The following is a 23,090-nucleotide window of genomic DNA, read 5'->3' as shown; positions in this document are numbered from 1 at the left end:
TGAGGTATCATGTCCTATCTGTCAGAGTAGTTACAATCAAAAACACAGGAAACAAGTGTTGGCGAGGACATGGAAAAAGGAACCCTTTTTTCATGCACGGCTGACAGGTATGCAAACCGATGCAGCCACTGTGGAAAACAGTATGGAAGTTCCCCTAAAAGATAAAAATAAAACTACCCTATGATCCAGCAATCACACTACTGGGTATTTACCTAAAGAATACGAAAACACCAATTTGAAGGGATATATGCACCCCTAGGTTTATAGCAGCATTATTTACAATAGTCAAACTATGGAAGTAGCCCAAGTGTCCATTGATTGATGAAGGAATAAAAAAGATGCGGTATATTCGTACACATATTTGTTCTATATTTACTCAGCCATAAAAAGGAATGAAATCTTGCCACCTGCAGTGACATGGATGAAGCTAGAGAGTATAATGCTACGTGAAATAAGTCAGAGAAAGACAAATACCATATGATTTCACACATATGTGGAATTTAAGAAACAAAACAAATGAGCAAAGAAATAAAAAGAGAAAGGAACAAACCAAGAAACAGACTCTTAGCTGCAGAGAACAAACTGATGGCTACCAGAAGGGAGGTAGATGGGGAGATGGGTAAAATGGATAATGGGGATTAAGGAGTACACTTGTTGTGATGAGAACCTAGTGATGTATGGAAATCTTGAATCACTATATTGTACAACTGAAACTAATATAACACTGTATTTTAACTACACTGGAATTTTTTTAAAAGGTCAATAGTAGCCTAATACTATGTCACAATGACTACATTGTTCACCTCATTTCATCCCATCAAGGAGGAATTTTTATCAACTCACATCATCACAAGAAGGGTAAGTACAATAGGTATTTGAGAAAGACCACATTCACACAACTTTTATTATAGTACAGTGTTATAATTGTTCTATTTTATTATTATTGTTCATCTCTTCCTGTGCCTAATTTATAACTTAAACTCTATCACAGATACATATGTATAGGAAAAAACATAGAATATACAGGATTTGGTACTATCTGTGGTTTGAGGCATCCACCGGGGGTCTTGGAAAGTATCCTCTATGGATAAGTGGGGACCACTGTGCACATAAATCTCAGCCAAATGACTAAGTGATTAAAGTACTGACTCACCACAGCTGGCTTCATCTGCTCCATTTGGGGAATCAGACGTAAAATCACAGAACTTGCTGGATGAAATAGAGCCTGCATCCTCACGTGGCACAAATCCAGCTTCAAAATTAAGAGATGGAGAGGACAAAACGTACTCTTCCCCTTCAGCGAATAAATGGAATGTATAATTGTTTTATGAATACTAGTTTTTAAATATGCTAAGGACACAGAAGCTAGATAAAAAGGCCAAATCAGGGGCGCCTGGGTGGCTCAGTCGGTCAAGCCGCCTACTTCGGCTCGGGTCATGATCTCGCGGTCCGTGAGTTCGAGCCCCGCGTTGGGCTCTGTGCTGACAGCTCAGAGCCTGGAGCCTGTTTCAGATTCTGTGTCTCCCTCTCTCTGACCCTCCCCTGTTCATGCTCTGTCTCTCTCTGTCTCAAAAATAAATAAAACGTTAAAAAAAAATTTTTTTTTAAAAAAAGGCCAAATCAGAATTCTGTTTTCATCCCGTGGATGGTGCTTCAAATGTATACATAAGGCACTAAGAATTGCTCTCAACTGTTATAGCCATTTGCATGCTGATTAAAGCCTTCCAAGGCGTTAATTCAAACACAGGGTCTAGGTAAATCTCTGGCCATCCTGCCCCACAAATATAACATAATTCATTACCAGTGGGACTTGCCTTATTGTTTAAGACCTATTCTAGTGCCATCCCTAAGTTTCTGCCCAGTAATAACACTAAATTCCACAAGGGAGATCTTATAATTACCTATTGAACAAATCTACACAAACAGTAAAAAAGGTTTTTTTTTTTTTTCTCTTTGTGTAAAACAATTGGCCTTTCAGGAAAAAGTCATAAAATTTTGTCCGAATTAGAATTATGCTCTAACATGGGGCACCTGAGTGGCTCAGTCAGTTAAGCGTCTGACTTCGGCTCAGGTCATGATCTCACAGCTCATGAGTTCGAGCCCCATGTCAGGCTCTGTGCTGACAGCTCAGAGCCTGGAGCCCACTTCAGATTCTGTGTCACCCTCTCTCTCTGACCGTCTCCCGCTCACACTCTGTCTCTATCCTTAAAAACTAAATAAACATCAAAAAAAATTAAAAAAAAAAAAGATTTATGCTCTAACCAACTAAGATGATACTTGGATCGAAGAACACATAAACTGAGTTTTGATTTCCTTTCTGAAAAGATTTCTCTGTCAGTGAGATCAAGTACTCTCAGAGACTTCTGCTAATGTTAATTTTAGTGATAATTTAAAACTTTTAACCACATTGTTGCCTCCAGTTGCATTCTCTTCAATGTCAACTTTCTGCAATTCCAATTCTGGTCATGTGGTATTTGATTCGGGGAAGGAAAATGCTAATCAAATAACATAAATAAGGTAATTCTGGTTAAACCCTCAAAAACATTAATCATTAAATCTGTTGCTTTGCACTCCTCAATGTCTATATCAAAACCACTACACATACAGAGCTTAGAAAGGTTTACTGTAAGTTCAGAACACATGTTCTGAATAAATATATGGCACCATATAAAGTTAGTACACAGACTTGTACAATCTTACCAGTGAAAGATGTCTTTAGAAAAAAGGACTATTAATTAAAATTCTTCAATCCAGTTCTCAATCCAGGACTGTTTCTCCTATATTATCCTTGATTACTGCACCTGGTTCCTGGAAGAGCGCTACTTTCCATTTACTAAGTATGTTGTTTAATGAAACATAACTTCAGAATATGTGATGTGCCTGATTTCTAAATGCAAATAATATTCGTGTATACAGACAAAAAATAAATAAATAAAGTGCGGTGGTTTGCAGGCAAAATCTTTAATGTTGTCTATTTACTCCCTCTGGAGTAGGAGGGATCAAAGGCATCAGTGTTAGGATGACAAAGTATCCACAGGCATAATGTATGCTGTTTCAACCCATTCTCAGAGCCGAAATAATGGTTCGATTTTCAAAAATGCCTATATGATTTTTATGACAATCTTTCTGTACCTTAATTGAAACGGTCTATGAAATATTTAGTCAAAGAATTAGCCAAACTCCATCTGTTACTTGAAAATACTATGTTCTGAATTTAAACAGAGAATTTTAGGGTCAGCATTTAAATTTTTGGCTGGCCTTAAATTACTTTTCCAAACCCAGTAAGTTTTTTGTTTTTTTTTTTAACTCCTAGGTAATTCTGAAACACGAATTTCTCTGTGTTTTCATTTGAAGTGCCAAACAAAATTAGGATAGAATTAAATTCTTACATAAGTGTTTTTATAATACGCAAAATAATTAAAATTCTTTCATAATTTTATAACTAAAAAACCGCATGTGACAGTTTTAGCCACAAGGATAGAATATTATTGGAAGAGTCTCTAAAGCCTAGACTGTGAAACAGCACATACATATTTCAAAAATATGTTTCATTTTTGAAGGATATGTGATATAATCCACATCCTGGTATTAGCTATTAGTGAGCCATATTACTGAAGGACTCTAATATATTTTAAATTTTGGTATCAGGAGGAACTAATTATTTTAATGTTTAAAACTGCAGGAACTACAAAAAAAAAAACAAAACCAAAAAAAACCAACTCACCTTTCTTTAGTATGCTGGTACCTGGAAGTGACTTATTTGAAATTTCACATTCCTGAGATATACTGATGTCATCTAGAGCAACAGTAGCATTTGATGATAAAACCGTAGCTTCTAAAATCAACTATAATTACAGAAAAACAATCATTAAAAATATGCCATAAGTGTCTTACAATCCTATATCTTTGTGTAGAGAAGCTCATTTGCATCTGTCCCACCTTTCAACCTAATTTTAGAAAACCGTTTTGACCAGAACGTTCAAATTATAAATTTATAAAGTCATAACGGCTCTGACAGCATCTTATGTAACCTTAATGTCTTAGGTAACCTTGTTTCAATTAAAAGTTGAAACATTCATCACGACTGAAGGGTTGCCTTCCCATTGGAGCCATTAAGAGTCATATGCATTTAAAATGAGCTCTTTGGGGTAATCAACTGTGTGGTTTACAACTCAATTTAATTGAGATATGAATTCATTTGTAATGGGTCTGCTGGAGGCAGTGATTCGTTTTCGAATCAGAATATTTAAATACTAATATATATTATGTATACATATAGAGAAACCCACTTAATGAGGTAAAACAGAATCAATAACCACACATAGAGTAGTTAATATTCATAAATTAAAACACTCAGAGGCATTTAAATTTAATTTATTCTAACATTCTGAATAATGACTGATATAATTTGTTTTCTTTCTTGTTAATCACATTATTCTGTTGTTAATCCAGCATTTTAAAAAAAGAGAGAGAGAAATTATGTCTGGAGTCTTAAAGATATGTAGCGGGACTGCCAGTCTAGGACACCATAGGTGACCCATCCCCATCTTATCAGCGAAGACCTCAGATCCCAACGATCTTACAATTTACTTAGTGTGATGCATTAACAACTCAACTACAGCGCAAGTTGTCTACAAAGACACACGTATGTATAAGATACGAGGAGAATCAAAGGAAAACACTTCATTATTTCTGTCAAGCAGGTGAGACAAAATATGGAAAAAAAGTTGGTAAAAATATTAATTACCTAATAGCCAATAATTAATTACCTCAGTTGCAACTGCTGTTTCGGATTTTGTTGGAGAAACTGGTAACGTTACAAGCAAAAGCAAGGAGATGTGAAAGTGTATGGTAATAATTTAGAATGCTCTGGGTGAACGGCTTGCTCTGGAGCACATATACTAGAACACTCTGGGTGTTGTAGGATTATGGGGTTCCAGACATGCTTTCCCAAAACATGGCACACCTTGGCATATGGCATACTTCAAGTTGGAGGAATTTAAGAATTGGCATGTGCAGGACCTGACTTTCTGATCGCGTCCTGAAGCAGATCGCAATGCCTTCATGGAAGAGGTGCCCGCCCTCTCTGTAACTGGAGGAAAGGAGCATCCTTATTTGGGAAAACAAAACGACACACACACAGAGGAACCTGGATGAACAAGCCTTGCTAAGTTTCTCCCTGTTTACTACACACAGCTCACACTCTTTGCCCTATCACATCTTTCCACGGCTGTCCACTCTTCATCAAACCTCGTGTAAAAGGCTCAGGATTAACTGCTTCTTAAGGTCTTTCTGTCCTTATTAAGGCTCCAGTGTCAGGTAAGATTTACCTTAAATAATTTTGTACATTTTCTCCTTCAGTCTGCTTTGTTAGTTTAATTTTCAGACCCAGCAAGGAACCGTTAGAGGGAAACATTTTCCTCCCACACGTAGAAGGATTTTAAGAAAGCGATGAATTAAGTAATGGAACAAACTGACTGCATTAACTGGTGCAGCCCAACTAGAGGGCAAGTTGATGTCATCTGTTAAAAAGAAAAACAGCACACACTACAAAGATTAAGCTCACTTCTCAGCATTCATGCTAGAGAGACATTCATACGAATACACACGAAGGCCTGTCCTGGAATGTTTACTTCAATGTTGCTTCTGATAGCAAATGAATAGAAAAATGTAAACGTGAATCAAAAAATAAATAAATGGCTGGTTATATAAACCATGGATTACCATGCCCGTTAAAAATAATATCTATGTGCTAATATGGAAAGAACCTTAATATGTGTTTCTCGGTGAAAAATTAAATTACACAAAAAAGTTTATAGTATGATTCTACTAGGCTAAAATCATAATGGTTTTTATTTCTAGATATATGTAGTACATACATATATATTACATAAATAGAACAGAGTCCAGAAGTAAAAATAAACTAATGTCTATACTAACCTCAAGATAAAGACTCCACGGTCAGGAGGGACTATTGCCTTATCTGCAATGTCTGATACTTTATAATGAGATGTACATAATTTTAATGATTTTTCAAATTCTGATTAGAACTGGGTTTTTTTTGTAGATTCTTAACCAACTAACAAATTTGGACTTCATAAAAATGCAGAAAATAATAACAGGTTTTAAAAAAGGATGTTGAGGTAACATATACAGGCACTGTAATAGAGAAATACAGTACGCTGAACAACATTAAGTTATTGTAATTTATTTTGGACAGCTCTAACTTTGAAACTTTTTTTCCTTTTATTCATTATTAGAATTCATCTTGAACTAAAGTCAACTAAAATACAGATGCTTAATTCTTCGGACTCATTAGACAAGACCTTATTGACCATCATAATTTTTCAGGCTCATTACCTTTATTGACCACCATATTTGAAGCTCTGCACAACTTAAAGGAAAGCTGAAGAAAAGAATGTTTGGGGTATTTCTCCATGCCTCTAGAGAGGTACATGTTCCTATTCTTTGAATAAAGTGGGTGGGGCCCTGGGACAAGTTGAAATAGCACTATGGAATAGGTCTGTTCGATATGGTTATATCTTTTTGTCTGAAGGGAACCACTAGACTTTTGAACATTCATATTAAAATGTTAGTATAATATTTTACTTCCAAAGCCAAATAAAAATCATTTTAGGTCATCTACACCTCTGCTTGCTTACTTCTATAGAATTAAATTCAGAACTATAAAATGAAAAATTATAATTCTACCATGAATTAAAATCTTCCACATTTAAAAAGAAAAATGACCCCTTCCTTTAAAAATGTATCTTATATCTATAAATAATACCATCTGATGATTCCAAAATCATCTTGGCTATTTCTATTTTGTATTGCTTGTTTCAGCTAAGCTGATCTTTTGATTTGTGACCAAAAGCAGTTCCTTTTGGGAAAATATAGAACCAATTAATAATCAGTAAATGAGAAAGAGTTCACTCAGAAGAAATGTTTCAACCATGGGTATTTTAACCATGAATGAAGGAAAAGCGAAAACTTCATTCTGGAAGATTCTCAAGCAAATTTAAATTTCAAGGGATGGGCAGAGGTCTCTCCTTTCTAAAACTATTTTTCAGGATCTTGCTGATACTTGTTTTATTCAGTGATATTCTATTACTCCCTGAAAAAGCAAAATCATTTCTTGTTTTTGCTTTCAGGAACCAAACAACCTATAAATGTTGCTTATAACCAAGTGATTACTTTTTATATCTGAAAGGCCAAGGTAAGCCTTTCCAGAGAAATACTCAACTAGCACATTGAGATTTTGATTCTTTGATACCTTGTTTTAAAAGAAAAAGGACTAACAAAAAAAAAAATACAAATCTAAGAGGAAATGGAGAACGTAGGATTATACCAAGTAAAGAAAAACTGGAATATAGCAAGTTTTGGATGATGGTACTATCAATAGTAAGAGCAACCACAAACTTCTCTAAAGCTTACTACATACCAAGAACATCCACTTATTTTAGCCTTGTGAAGACGGTGCTATTTTCATCCTCATTTTGTTTTTTTTAATATATGAAATTTATTGTCAAATTGGTTTCCATACAACACCCAGTGCTCATCCTCATTTTAAAGCAAAAGAAACAGAAGTTTCAGAGGTAAAGCAATTGGTTGAAGGTCACACATCTAATAAGAAAAATATGTAACCTGTGCCATTAATGATTACGCTATACTGCATTGCCAGAATAAAATAAAAAGATAACTGGTCTTTAGCAGATACTGCAGAAGAGCGCTGTCTGGTGAAACAATATTCAATGCAGTCCTAAATTAAGAAGGCCGAGGACATTGTAATGTTACGGAGACTAGACCAGCTTTTACTATTGTACTATAAATCTTACTCTTCCCTGAATCTTCAAATAATGTCAGGAAATTGTTATTGATTTATATCATGGACTGATACAGAGTGAACATGGCATCAATCATTGTGGAAAATTTCACAAAAGGGTTGTTTTAAAATGAAGTCTAAAATATGACACAATTATGTATTAATAGGAAACTCAGAGTAAATCAGCTGGAAATCAATGGGCAGTACTCAGAAGAAGTACCACCTTTAGATATTAAAACTAAGAACAGCAGTTAGGGGGGAAAGTGTAAATGAAACGAATAGATTTCTGTAAAAGCTCAACATACCGAGCAAGCAGGCCAACTTAAAACTTAGTTAATAAGATTCTTCTCAATTTTTCAAGTTTTAAGTTTCATTTGACTTCCATTCTTCCAATAAAAACCACACAGGAAATGGAGAGAATATTGAAATGTTGTTAATTTGCTGTTCTTACAGAATAAAGAGTCAGCTTTCTCTTTTTCCACCAGGAAGAATGAAAAACCTACCTAACTAGGGGTGTTTATTCCTAAGAAACTCAAAGTGATTTGTACTCTGCTGTGATGTCTACCAGAAACAGTAAAAGGACCACACTGCACCAGAAGTTCATGGCTTGAAGGGCACACAGAGGTCACACAGTTTGATGCCTTTCTCCTTTCCAGTGTTCAGATTGGATTACACTGTATAAATATATTCAGAGGTTAGTCACATGGCAGGATAACTAGGTGCTGACTAAGGTCACTCTTAAATGACTGTCTACTAAAGTGCCAAAGAAGCTGGTTTCCAAGATATAAACTTTAAATATTTGAATATTTAAAAGCTAGACTATTTGTAGGTAGAGTACCTTCTGTTTTTGTTGTTGATAAAAGAATGAAAGAGAACTGCAGCGACCTAAGGACGCCTGTGTGGCTAAGTAAGCTAAGTGTCCGACTCTTGATTTCAGCTCAGATAATGATCTCAAGGTTTGTGAGACTGAGCTCTGCATCAGTCTTTGCACTAACAGTGCAAAGCCTGCTTGGGATTCTCTCCCTCTTTTCTCCCTGCCCCTCCCCCTGTTCATGTTCTCTCTCGCTCTCTCCCTCTCTCTCGCTCTTTTGCTTTCTCTCTCAAAATAAATAAACATTAAAAAAAAAATTGCACCTACCTAGAATCCTTATGCATATTTCGTATTTTTAAAATGCATTTACAGAAATCAGATTAAAGCCAACATAATATCTGCAATTTTTTTTCCAGCAGAGGACAAGGAAAAGAAATGGGTACAAAGAGGACAAAAGCTGTATTTCTTACATGCAAACAGGTATTATCATTATAAGCAAACAAAATGCTAACAGTTCATTCGTGGTGTGAACACAAAGATGTTTGCCTCTCTCTGCACTTTCTCCTTGTTTGAAATATGTAACATACACGTAATAACAATGTATTAAGTACTACCACGTGCATATTAGTTGTATTAACTACAACTAATCTTGAGTGACTATCAATGTATGACTGTGTATTTTTACATATCACGTGTTTGTGTGTCTGTATAAAATCTGGACTGATTCACATCAAAATATGAACACGGGCCAGTGATTCCTTATCTCAAGTATTTGGGGCCAGCTGGGTTTTGAACTTTGAATAGTTCAGAGTGGAGAATGTTAATCTAACACATACTGTGTGTATCACATGATACTCTCAGGGAGATCAGGGTGGCACTATACATGCAAACAGCTCACTAAATGAACTCTTCAGGGGAGGTCATGTGTGATCTCTAAATTCGTTTTTCAAAAGCTTACTGTTCTCCAAATTTTAATTTTCCAAATTGTTGATTAGAGATCGTGGACCCATAACGGGCTTCTTAATGATGAAAGCTGAGAAGATTCTTATTTTTCTTTTAACTCACCTGCAGTTTCTAAAACAAATGTGTCCTACAGCCACGTAACAGGATTAAGGGGGACAGAAGCGGAGACGATAAAAACTTCTCCAGGGTGAATTAAGACCGCGCAAGAACCCAGGACCATTCCCTCCCCTCAAAAGCCACCACAATTAAAACTGAGGCTGATTGATGTGGATTAGGATCCCCACCTGGAGAGAGAAGCCCACACAAGGTGCTGAGACGCCAGGAGAGGGATAAGGACACAGCAGAGCCAGGCTTATTTAGGAAGCATCACAAATTAGGGCACCTGGGTGATTCAGTGGGTTAAGCACCTGACTCTTGATTTTGGCTCAGGTCATGATCTCATGGTTGTGAGACTGAGCCCCTCAGCGGGCTCCACGTGGAGCATGGAGCCTGCCTGGGATTCTCTCTCTCTCTGTCCCTCCCCCAGTCATGCTCATCCGCAATCTCTCTCTCAAAAGAAACAAACATACCAAAAAAAAAAAAAAAAAAAGACAGCATCACAAATCCACTGCTGCCAAATTATAAAATCCTATCAAACCACTGGTCAACCTACAAAGCAGTTAATACGCCCTGGGTAATAAAAAGTAATCTCACTTTGCACTACAAAGCCAAACAAAACAACAACCAGAACCCCAAAGGAAGAAATACTAAAGAGGAAAACAAAATGAACTGCTGAATCTCTTCAATAACGTGATGGGTTAATGAGTGCCTCCAGGCCTGGAAAGGAATGGCATGTATTTTAACTCCAAATATTTCTCAAATAACCAGTTCTAACAGAAGACATTCTGGTTTCATTTATTAAGATTTTTAGAGCAGTTTTAGGCTCACTGTAAAACTTAGGAGACGATGCTGAGTTTTGTGCTACACCCCCTGCCCCAACGCATGCACAGCATCCCCATCATCATCTCCCATGAGCACGGGACATTTGTTACAACTGATGAGCCTCATAATCACCCAAAGTCCATTGTTTATATCGTGGTCCATTCTTGATGTTGTACATTCTGTAGGTTTGGACCAATGTAAAATAACGTTTATCCATAATCGTATTGTCATACAGAGTATTTTTACCACCCTAAAAAATCCTCTGTGCCCCATCTGTTCACCCCTCCTTTCTCCCTGCACCCCTCCAACCCCTGGCAACCACTGATCTTGTTATTGTCTCCCCAGTTTTGCCTTTTCCAGAATGCCATATAGTTGGACTCACAGAGCATGGAGCCTTTTCAGATTGGCTTCTTTCTCTTAGAAATATGCACCTGAGGTTCCCCTGTGTTTATTCATGAGGTGATAGCTCATTTCTTTTCAACACTGAATAATATTCCATTGTCTGGATGTATGACAGTTTATCCATTCACCTACTGAAGAACAGGGATGCTTCTAAGTTCGGGCAATCACAAGGAACTCATGAATAATTATTCATGTGCAGGTTTTTCTGTGGAGAAGGACATTCTAATTCCCAAGAAGTCAATTAACAATGGACTCTCAAAGGTCTTCACAGTAAGTTTCATTCTAACCAAAAGCAAACCTAGTGAAAAAACTGTTAACACAGAATATAAATAACTGAAGCAAAGGGTTGGATTGTTCTGATCTTGTCTGTCCTGTCACATGTGATGGGGATTGATGCTTAAACGATTCCATGACTGGCCTTTACTGCTTTCCTATGAAGAATCACTAGACTCATAGTATTTCCTTCCACCAAATATTGTAGGGGAATCATAAATACGATCCTTGAGAATCAGGGATTTTAGAGACCTTCACTGAGTGAAGCAGTTTCTAATCATTGAACCTAGAGTCCTGATGAAGAGGAGACTCCTCTTCCAAATAAAGAAGACTAATATTTCTTGAGTGCCTACTATTCCTAGACGACATCCAAGTGATAATCACAGGAATAATAATGGCTACCTTTGTGTGTTCACTTTATGCCAGAATACCCCCTATGTGCTTTATGTGTATAAATCATTCAATGCTTACAGGAGTTCTATAAAGAATACTGACAGGAGTCCATACTTATTCCCTATTCCTCCAACTTCTAGGGACAGGAACTTCCCTGCAGTAACACTGCTGTTACTTACCCATGACTCTCCCATGGAGAGGAGGATCTAACCAATTAGTGATGTTAGAATAAGCCGGATGTGCTAAACATGCTCTTTGCCTCTCCTTCAACTCCCACTCTTAGATGCATGCATCCTGATGTTAGCTCTGGCTAATAGGAAAAGGTTTCTCCCAAAGTGTGTGAGTTCTGGATTTCCCTGGCAGAGTCCGTTGTTCTCTGGGTGAATCTATTTATTCTGAGGTGAACTGTTATTTAAACACATGGCTGAAAATTGTAAGGCATCTTCTCTAAAATTTTTACTCTCTGTCTGACATCTATATTTATCTTAACTGGTACAGAAATGAGGACCAATAAGGTATGTTATCAGGGGCTCCCAACACTCCAACAATGACCCTCACCCCCATTCACAGAATGAACAAATGTAGAGGGATTAAGCACTTACCTCATGATTATACACCTGGCTTGAACCCCAGACTCCAGAGCCCATGTTCATGGCCACCATTTTAACTTTCTCTTTAATATTCAGACTCCCCAAAAGTACTGCTCTTATCATCACTATGTGTTTTCACAGATAGAGAAATGTGAGGCTCAAGGATGTAATTTGTAATCACTTAGCAACCCATGAGCAGAACAGAGATCAGAACTCAGACCACCTTACTCCAAAAACTCTGTGTTTTCATCTATAATATATCATCCAATCTAGTTTCTATAATCGCTCCTTTCGAACGTCATCCAGAAGGTAGCCATGCCCATTTGGGCATCCATTTGATTAGCTACAGTTCCCTTCTTTTATTATTAGCCAAGAAAGTGACATAAAAGTTTGGTTAAAAGTCCTCGATATCGGGGCAGGTGGGTGACACAGGCAGTTAAGCATCCGACACCTGATTTTGGCTCAGGTAATGACCTCACAGTTCATGAGATTGAGACCCGATCGGGCTCTGCACTGACAGCATGCAGAAGCTGCTCAAGATTCTGTCTCTCCCTCTCTCCCTCTCTCCCTACCCCTCCCTGTCTTGTGTGTGCACTCTCTCTTTCTCTCTCTCAAATAAAAATCATTTTTTAAAAAATCCTCAGTATCAATGGGCAGCAGAAAATAAAGCACCAGAATTAAAATGTGAGCATGGTCAGGTTTTTTCACTACCTCATATAATCCACCACCCTCACTTAAAAAATAAATATTTTCCTATTATTCTTCTCTTTGCCATGCCATCCTATTCAATTCTTTGTGTTCTTTTCTTCCTCCTATTCAATTCTTATCTCCACTTTTGCTAAGCCTCCACACGTACGTCTTGAGTACTCAAGTCAGTTTAACGTCTGTACTCATCCCTGATTGTGAATGTGCCTGTTGTATTACTATCTGAACAACTTATATATGTTATGTATGTTGTTCTCTGGAAAAAAAAAAAAGTAGTATTAAATTAGCATCCTCTGTTGAGTTGTATTAATTTCTTACATGCTTACCTGAAAAGGTAGAGTAGATTCTCCAGGCTTCACATAGAGATTGATTTTTGCTTGTTTCCACTGAGATGTGGAGATTCCAATCAGATCACCTTGCTTTTGCAAATCTCCAGACAGTGATGTTCTTGTAAAAACCAAGAGATGTGAATGCCAAGACAAATAATACCAAAATCGCACCTGTTGAAAATGTTTTTGAATGATATCAATATTCCAGTTACCTGTCTCCAGGAGCTTTTCTATAATTAAAAATATCACACCCATGGGGGAGGGGAAGGGAAAAAAAATGAGGTTAGAGTGAGAGAGAGCCAAAGCATAAGAGACTCTTAAAAACTGAGAACAAACTGAGGGTTGATGGGTGGGTGGGAGGGAGGGAATGGTAGGTGATAGGCATTGAAGAGGGCATCTTTTGGGATGAGCACTGGGTGTTGTATGGAAACCAATTTGACAATAAATTTCATATATTGAAAATATATATATATATATCACCTACCATTCTGGTGTTCAATAGAATCTCCCCAATTCCCCTTTCCTCCAAACACGCAAGCCCAGAAAATGCTAACTCTGTCCTTTGCATTCTGCCCTTAAGAAAAGGCTCAGGGTAGCCCTACTATCTGGTAAAGTGGTTTAACACCTACTGTAAAGACGTCTAGGGAAATGGGACACTAGCAACCAAGACAAGTTTGAGGACACGTATTTGTCCACATCACCACGGGCAGTTCCACTCTGCTTCCAGAGGAGGTTCCATGCTCTTTCCTTCTATGAAAGAACCTTTCTCTCTTGCTTCTCATGAATCTGGGGAGGTACACATTCTTAGTGTACAAGATCAGGTTTGACTTATGCATTCCCTTTGCTGTCTCAAACAATAAACCAAAAAAAAAGTTTTGTTGAAAAATTATTTTCTCAAATAAAAGAAAACTGTAATGAGTACTTTTCATTAATTTCTTCTCATGGGGACATTATCAAAGAACTTGGGAGCTCCTATAATACTGTTAATTCATAATTTAATTCAAGTAAAGAAAACATCCTTTTTTGGGAGTGGGAGAGTGATCCTTTCACCTCCTAGTCATTATCAAAGATGACATAATTAATCTAAGGGTTTGAGCAGTTAACTGGGTAGTAAAGAAAATGTAAAGAGAGAATTATTTTGGGTACTGACAGCAGTAGCAACAACATCGAATTCAGGACGTTCATTTATCAAACACATATTTAGTGGGCATTTACTAAGTAACAGGTACTGTGTGAGGCAGGACCAACCTCAATAATTGGATGATTAACTCTATAAAACACGTCAACAAAATCTCCATAAAAACAAGTTCAGACACAGGGCATTTTTTTTTCTTTTTCTCATTAGGTCTTTGAAAAGTGCAGCCTTAGGATTCGAAGAAAACACAACGTTCAGAGATGAGGCCTCTCAGAAATAAAATCCTTCTCTTTGGATTAAAACAGACTCCTTTTCAGTTTCACCATATTTTAAATTCTTCGGTTGTTTGTTTTTTTTTTTTTTTCCTTCACTGCTATCGTTTTATTTTGTTACATGGACAGATTTTAGTACATGTATGGTCTACCCATTTATTTCATAGTTGGTACCAATTCCAGTGGAAATTAAAGGTGAAAAGTTTTATATGCTCTTTTAAAAAGTTGTCCAGCTTTAAAAGATCAAGCATTCTCTGTTCCAATGTAGTGCACAGTTTTCCAGTGTCCACTTAATGGCCACAACTTGATCAAAAAATTCTTTCTGGCTATTCACTTCATTTTAGACATGACTACCATGCTCCCCTAAACTCAGGTAAGCAAGGCAGGTAAGTAAGAAATGTAAAGGCAAACAGAGTGTTTGATTAGATTTTATGGAAAGGGAGGATTTACGTTCCTCACGGACAATTAAATTTTAGATCCCTGTTAGAGTCTCAGCCTATTCCTAGCTTGTAAATATGCAAAACAGAGCTTTAAACTTAGTAGTACAAGAGATATGCATGCCCTATCAGAATTTCAAGCTGTCAAACTGTCATTCAGTACATCACCAGTGCTAAGGTATTTCAACAGTGTATTAAGAGTAAATACCAATGGGATCCATATTTCACAGGATAAGAGCTCAAGACTTATATTTAATTTACTACTTTAACAGACTCGGCATTGTAAAGAATTAAGGAGAATTCTTCAGCTTATTACAGACAAAGAAACCTTCCAAAGTTTTTTTTTTTTTTTTCAAATTTAATATTGCTAAGAGTGAAATCATTGAATAAAGTTATTAATACAACTGTGATTTCAGATAGGCACCTGTCAAATGCACAAGCTCTGTGCCTTTCAATCTGCTACCCACTGGGATTAGAACACTAAGTCATGAACGTCAAATCACCAGGCGTGTCGCGAATTCCTTGCAGAATACATTACGGCAGTTTGTATTCAGATTTTGTTAATAGGTACTTTTTGGAAAAGAAGAAGAGGTGAGCAGGACTATTAGCATCAGTGCTTACGTAAACGTCTGTAAACTTCACCAGAGAATGAAAAACACTGCTCTGTGTCAGAAAAGGTACAAAGCATGAGGTGTCCTTAGGGACTCCAGAGTTTTATGGGGGAGAATGAAAAGAAAAGGGAACAATTAACTAGAATGCATACAGTGGCAAAGATATGAACATAGTGTGGTTACTTACACACAAATTAATTAAAATGAAACCAAATGAAAGATCCACTTCCTCAATTATAGTCATTACAACATATGCTCAAGAGTTATATGTAGTGAGTTGCAACCATTCTGGACATAGCAAAGAAAAACTTCTATTATCATAGAAAATTCTATTAAACAGAACTACAAAAACAGGTATGTTAAGATTATACCAACCATTTAAAATGTATTTACTACTTACAATTCTAAAAGGAAATTATTCTTGTCATCCATGCCTGATTCAGTAAAAAGTAGTAAGATAAATGTTAATATTTAGAAATGTTTTACTTCTCTTGGTTTTCATTAAGGCACGGTTTATATGGAGTGTGACTGGGCAAGGCACTGAATTAGTGTATTCAGGACAATTTCATGTGGTTAAAAGAGCTTCCAACAAAGCAGTTCCTTTAATTGCAAATTGGAGAGGGAAAAAAAAGAGGGGGAAGCTCAAACTATTTTATTGGTTTTAACTGCATCCTCTGTGCATTATTTATATTTTTTAAAATTTTCCAATCATCATTTTTATTACCAAAGGAAAGGACAGCTTTTCAGGTGACTTACGCTAATAGTTATGAGTACAGGTGAACAACTAAGCTTGCAAGGGTAATGGCCTTGGCTACACCACTTGCTCTTTGGTTCCTACAGTGCCCCGTGACATTCTCCGGAAGAGTGCCCAGCTCTACAAAGGAGTAATTAGGCTCTCTGATACTTAACTCTGTGAAGTGACCTAACGGGGCATTATTTAAGAGTTTACTAAAACGATTTCTTCCTATTTGTTTCATTTGATTTTGGTCTGTGCCCAAATGAATCTCTACTCTTGAAAAATTCTGCTTCTTTCCTCAACTTCCCTAGAAACTTTCTTTCGACGGCTCCTCCATCTTAGAACTCCTTGGCCGGATCTTCATGCCCTTTCCAAGCTGCATTCCAAATGCTTGGCTACCCTGCCTTCTCTGCCTCATATCGGACCCTGCCTAGTATGTGCAATACCTGTCTTATCTTCAAGATATAGAAGAAAGAAGAAGAAGGAGGAAAGGGAAAGGAAGAGAAGAGAAAAAAGAGGCAAGAAAAAAAGAAGAGAGAGGAGAGAGAAAAAAGAAGACATCTTTAGTTCCTCCAAACTCAGCTGGGAGTTAGGTCCGTGCTGGGAACAGGATCATTCATCACACACGCACACGCCCGCACACACACACCCATAGTGATTTTTCTGACTCCTAGTCATAATTATGTTTTTGCCTGAGTATTCTTCCTCTGAATAAGCTTAATTAGAAGTTTAGAATCTCCAGTAAAATATAATCTGTTGTCGGGGTGCCTGGGTGGCTCAATCGGTTGAGCATCCGACTTTGGCTCAGGTTGTGATCTTGCAGTCAGTGAGTTTGAGTCCCACATTGAGCTCTGTGCTGACAGCTCAGAGCCTGGAGCCTGCTTCCGATTCTGTGTCTCCCTCTCTCTCTCTGCTCCTCCCCCAATCACGCTCTGTCTCCCAAAGATGCATAAATGTTAAAAAACAAATTTTTTTAAATATAATCTGTGGTTTTAATTTATAAGATTAGCCTCCATGTGTTTTGCTCAGTTTTATAATATAATATAATCTGTGGTTTTTATTTTAATATATATATATATTTTAAATATAATCTGTGGTTTTAATTTATATGATTAGCCTCCATGTGGTTTGCTCACGCACAGGTGGAGAGAGTACCTGCTCTACTTTCCCCCATACCATGTTGTTTCCTCTAGAATCCATCCCATATGCTAACATCTATCCTTGGATTAAACAAAACGATCAGGGAACGAAGTGTGGTTGCACCGTTCCAAGCCCCACTCCGTAATTACTTGATTTTTTTTCTTCTAAATTTCTCGTTGAATGTGAGTTCATCACTCTACTGGGAGAACATTACAAGACATGGTCTTTCAAAACTTGTCGAGAGAACTGTTATAAGTGGATTATGATTGTTATGCTGTACTCACCCTCTTAGAGCACTTAACACTGAATTGCCATCAGAATCCCTAAAACCGACATTTCACTGGGGCAAGCGCATACTTAGGTGGTCCCTATTGCATTCCAGGCATCCAGGCTGTGAGCAGGTAAGCAATGTGTGTGTACTGAGTCAGAGAAAAAAGGTTTACGTTGTGATCACCATGTACACTCAGGAGAGAATTCCCCAAAGAACTATTTTTGCTTTGTAATTTTTACCACCTTGAATCTAAACCAAATGATGGCTCATCTGTCTCTACTGGTTGCTGGAAAACTTAGTTCGAACGTGTAGCCTGGCTCTAATAAACTTTATTTGTGGAACCAACCCATCTCTTGCTTCATCTATCTTTTCCCTGATATTCTCATTCACTTTTAAAAAAAATTACGATTTCTTTTGAGTTCAAGAATATTAAAATAAGTGCAAAACAAGCTGAAATTTATTTTTTAAACAGATGAATATGCCAACTAGCTCGAAAGCAGAAGCTTTGTATTCTCAATCTTCCTGCTTTTGATGAATTGCAAAGTCCTAAAAGTAATTTAGTACAGTAACTCAAATATGAGAACTCAGAAAATATTAATACCTAGCACAAATATCCTTCATATTTGATATTTCCTAATTAATTCAAAACAGTAACTACACTTCAACATCAGTAAGAAATGGGAGCCTCTGGTTCCCATGTGTTGTTCGTCCTATATCCCGGCTATTGCAAGGAAACGTGCTGAGTTTCCAACAGTGACTTGAAGGGACTTCTGATACTTTTAAATTAAAGTCCACATCTTGAGCAAGGTGGGGGAGCGGGGGGAGGTGTAAGAAAAATTGTGCATGTTGATGCCATGTGCTGGCTATAGGTTAAGGACAAGGGAACTTGTGCAAAATGACTCCACAAGCCTGTTGTTAGAAAAGAAGACTCAAAAGAGAGCCTCATGTTTTTAAAGTCCTTTCGAAAAAAATGTTCTCAAGTGTATCAGCTTCATATGATTATGTAGGGAAAAGTGTCATTTCATAAAATGAAGACATTAGTCGTATCAAAGCACCCAACTATAGTTAGCTCACTGCCTCAGTTTACCATGTTATAATGAAGAACAGTGCTATTCCACAAGTATAACTATTATCAATATGTTCCAGTTAGGAAAATTGACAAGATTTTCTCATTACTCAAGAAGATACGAATTTGGTTGTTTCGCTGTTCTGTAAAGTACCACACATTACCACAGACTTATAAAAAAGTAATACTATATTCTTAGAATACTTTGTTGGGAAAGAACATTAGCTTTGTGTATCTCAGACTATAAATAACCTTCCTCCTCTAGCTAATTCTACTTCCTAGACCAAAAAGTACTATAAAATAACCCAAATATCCCTTCCTCTAACTCAAAAGCACTAACATTCAAGCAGAAACAGACAAAAGGGGAAAAAAAGAAAAAGAAAAAAAACAGATACCTCTTCTGGCAGCCTGTAATGGCTCCTTAAAACACTCTTCCTTTTCCAAAAAGCAAGGAAAACCATTAACACTGAAGCCTTGGGGGGTTGAATACTTGGTTCTGAGAAATAAATCAAGTGTCTAAACTGCCCATGGCTTTCACTGAGGCCCCACCACAGCTAAGCTCCAAGTTTAAGTGACAATAGAGAAAACTGTTCCCAAGTGGAAGCAATCGTAAATTGATACATAATCCCACTGACCACGAACTAATGGCTACCAGCGCAAAACAATAGGAAATGTAGGTCATCTTCACAAAGAAAAAAATGTATATGATTTCTAATTGAGTCTCTGGAATTACTAATAAGCTCTTAATGTTTACTTCCGAATTTCTGCAAAACAGGAAGAATACATTTTATTGTTTTGCATCCCATGTGTTATGTATACAACAGTGACCACGATCACATCACTTCAGTATATGGCCTTGAATTAAAGCTAAGCAAGTTTGTGACGTACTTTTACAGATCGAATAATTGCTTCAGGAGTTCTCAAAAAAAAAAAAAAAAAAAAAAAAATTCCGTATCTATTGCATAGGATTTAATAGAAATAAAACAAAGGTGGGCAAGCGTAGAGTGTATTTGGGTGAAGGGGAGTCCAGGCAGGTATTTTAAATATAATCCCCATAAAGAAATGGGCAGGAAATAACAAGGGGAGGGGGCAGGAGGGGGAAGAGGGAGGACAATCCATTAGGAGTTCTGGGCACTCCCATTCAGATTTATATCAAGCTGAACATATAATTAGATTTATACCTCTGAATGATACGTAATTTGTCACCAGGAATACCGGAATAAACTGCTGTACCCCTACACTTACAGATGATGAATTTAGTGTGCTGCAGTATCGATCTCCATTACTTTCTGATAACTAAAAAAATAAACTGGAATCCTAAAGGGCTTATGGGCATGCTAGAACTCTCAAAAGGACTGAAAACAAGGCACGCTGAACAGAAACGTCTAACATAGGTGTTCATCTTGTGGAAAACAAAGGAATTTTGTTTAGTAAACATCTATGTGCCAGATCCTTTGTCCGGTACTTTATTTAATGACATTTTAATCCTGACAACCCTGTGAAAAAGCGTTGTGAAAAAGCTAATACTAGGCTTCCAGTGTGGATGCTCTCCAGGAGAGTATGTTATCTGTGGCAGAACTTGTGGTAGGATCCCTACCCTAAGGAAAAAAAAAAAAACACAAGGCAACCTGGCTATATGCATAGGTGACACCATCCCTCAGGACCTTGTAACATGAAACCACTTAATCAGACTACATGTTTGTGTGTTACCATATAAAAAACTACGCCACATGGCATTTGGGGCTCAGTTCTTCGGTACGCACCCAACCGAGAGGTGCCCGCACAAATAAAGTTGCTTCCTGGAAAGAAAAGCCTCGGTGTCACGACTGTGCGAGAATCCTGCTACAAACTGAGATCTGAACCAGGTCTGCCTCCAGGGCCCTTCTCTGCTTTCTTCTCTCTTGTGCTGTTGAAATGGCCTGAGTATTACTTGGTCTGTGTTTACTTGGCACCAGAAAGACTAAATGAAAAAATAAAATTGCACAAAATGGAATTCTTTTTTTTGGGCCCATGTTTATCTCCCTTTTTCCACCCTTTCATCTTACTCTCAACAAGCACTTGTGTAGATTATTTTATTTTACTCAATTAACACTGTTGGCCAAAATAATCAGCAGTTTTGGCAGCATGTATCCAGTTTGGGATTCTTGAAAGGACTGCGTGGAAAGAATACAAAATGACAGAAAAATTCGTTAATAGGCCCCCAAAAAGAACCGTTGAAGTTGTATGTTGCAAATGGTCTTTTGGAAGGACATGACATTTCATGCTGAAATAGCTCATATAAATCTCTCAGTTCATCATGAAAACAGTAGTAAAAGATAGCAGGCATTTACTGGCAGCAGTAACCCACGCCCAAAAGTTTACAACCACAGAATGGTCAACGCAAATCCCAATAACTGGTTACCTGACATGGGGTAGAGGCAGTGTGTGCTTTTGTAAGAACAGGACTTCCAAGTTTGGCCACTCCTGGAAATTGACGTGACCTGAAATAAATGAATGATCCTACAAAAAAAAAAAAAAAAAAACTGTAAAGGCACATGGATATAAATTCTACTATCGTATATTAGTAATTCTTTGCTCTTACACCTTATCCTTGTACACATTCAACTGTCAATCAGATAAAGAAAATTACATTTTTACTTATGTACCATTTAGCTCTGTAGATAACCAAAAGTTCTTTCAAATGGATAACATTAAATATCTAAAATAAAATCCAATGGATTAAAATCAACTCTTGGTCTAACCCCCTTAAACAAATATTTTTATTGGCTTACGTCGTGTCATAAGTAGAATCTGAAATCAAATGAAATTAAATGAAGCTTCTAAGTTTACAATTGGACATCCAACATGCCCTTATGAAATTCTCACGAGAGCATGATTTTTAAGTTTCTTCACAAAGTACTGAAGGATGCCAGCCTGTGGAGTTTGGTTTCTCCTGGGGCTTACATGTTTGACATTGTTGTCTGTGCTAGTGGGGATGAAAGCTTAATTAAAGATCTAATCTGAGCATTAACAAAATAACTGCTTTTAGATTTTAACTACAGTAGATGTGTTCATGGCAAATGTACGAGGAGATAACATCTCTTAGCAGCTCAAAAGATCACATAGTCTGAACTGCTGTCAGGGGTAGCCTCATTGAATATTGAAAATTTACAAGGAAGGCTACGCAGAACAATGTCAAGGTCTGATCCTGCCCTTTGATAATCATGAAGTGATGGGCAACTTGGAAAGCCAACTATTTTGACTGAAAAATACCATATTCAGAAGGTGATTTTCCTAGATACAAGTACGCAGAAAGGAAAAGATTTCATAATTAAAATGTATTATTTTATAGATACCACCATGTATTTAACCAAACAACCAGGGCTGCAAATCAGCAGTATCATCTCTGAATGAGAAAAATAGGACAGTTTATATGGGCTTTTTTTTTTTTTTTTTAAGTAGGCTCTACCCTGACCTAGTCTCTGCATCCAATGTGGGACTTAAACTCATGACCGTGAGACCAAGAGTCACATCCTCTACTGACTGAGCCAGCCAACCACCCTTATACAGGGTTTAAAATCCCAAAACCAACAGGAAAGAATAAAACCTCTTATTCCCTAATTTCAAACTAAGAGTGATACAAACTATATAAGCTCATTAAATGGTTTCACCTATAAAAGAATAGCATAGGAAAAGAGGATTTTGAAAAACTTATTCCAGCTTAAAAATCCCCAGGTTCAAGCAAAACTCAATTGAATACTTTTAAAAGACAACCAAAATTCTACAAATTAACAAATACTCAAAAATCTTGGTCCCCTGGTCATTTAAAAACAATATGCACAATTTCAAACAAGCAGTTAATTGAAGGATGGGACGTACAAACTAAAACTGCAAAATCTAAAAGAAGCAAAAGGTTTGAATAAATTGGTTTTACCACAAAAATGACTCGTAAAGTGATGAAAAAAAATCTTATGGAAATGTCTGGCACCACAGGTGACTTTTAATCAATTTTTAAGGAATATTTGTAACATTATTCAAGGGATCTTAAGTCTTAGAGATATATGGAGCTCAACTCATTTTACATTGCCAGATAGCTCTAATTTAAAAGTTATAGAAATAGGAACATAAAAAATAAATTGCAGAGCAACGTCACTCATGATCATAGTATAAAATTCTAATTAAGAACTTATCAATTACATTCGAAACCCTTATCCAAAAATATGTCCTGACC

At 37.0% G+C, this 23,090-nt stretch overlaps 1 protein-coding gene and 1 long non-coding RNA gene across 6 annotated transcripts in view; one reads left to right on the top strand and one right to left on the bottom strand.

Annotated features, from left to right (window-relative positions):
* The window catches only part of MALRD1 (MAM and LDL receptor class A domain containing 1), a 776,428-nt gene that overhangs the window by 649,070 nt on the left and 104,268 nt on the right, over positions 1-23,090 (bottom strand). Inside the window, exons 12-15 of one of the 2 annotated variants that reach the window (XM_078450377.2) lie at positions 21,282-21,379; positions 13,210-13,383; positions 3,725-3,845; positions 1,154-1,294 (exon numbers count right to left, since the gene is read on the bottom strand). In XM_078450377.2, the coding sequence (XP_078306503.2) occupies positions 1,154-1,294; positions 3,725-3,845; positions 13,210-13,383; positions 21,282-21,379 (534 nt within the window). The remainder of the gene's footprint in view (positions 1-1,153; positions 1,295-3,724; positions 3,846-13,209; positions 13,384-21,281; positions 21,380-23,090) is intronic. The other variant, XM_078450378.2, reaches the window with a different exon arrangement.
* On the top strand, positions 4,458-15,330 carry LOC132695043 (uncharacterized). 4 transcript variants are annotated; one of them, XR_013556952.2, is made up of 7 exons: positions 4,458-4,703; positions 6,261-6,451; positions 8,311-8,519; positions 9,053-9,116; positions 9,708-9,786; positions 11,122-11,192; positions 14,558-15,330. It is a non-coding gene; the product is annotated as an uncharacterized LOC132695043 (long non-coding RNA). The 4 variants fall into 4 exon arrangements; XR_013556951.2 differs by lacking the exon at positions 11,122-11,192; XR_013556953.2 differs by lacking the exons at positions 4,458-4,703; positions 11,122-11,192 and adding an exon at positions 5,116-5,319.

The sequence above is a fragment of the Panthera onca genome, chromosome B4 (genome assembly GCF_046562875.1).
Source record: "Panthera onca isolate mPanOnc1 chromosome B4, mPanOnc1 haplotype 2, whole genome shotgun sequence".
NCBI classification, from domain to species: Eukaryota; Metazoa; Chordata; class Mammalia; order Carnivora; family Felidae; genus Panthera; species Panthera onca.
Note: the sequence above shows the minus strand (reverse complement) of the source record. Positions and strands in the feature narration are given on the sequence as shown.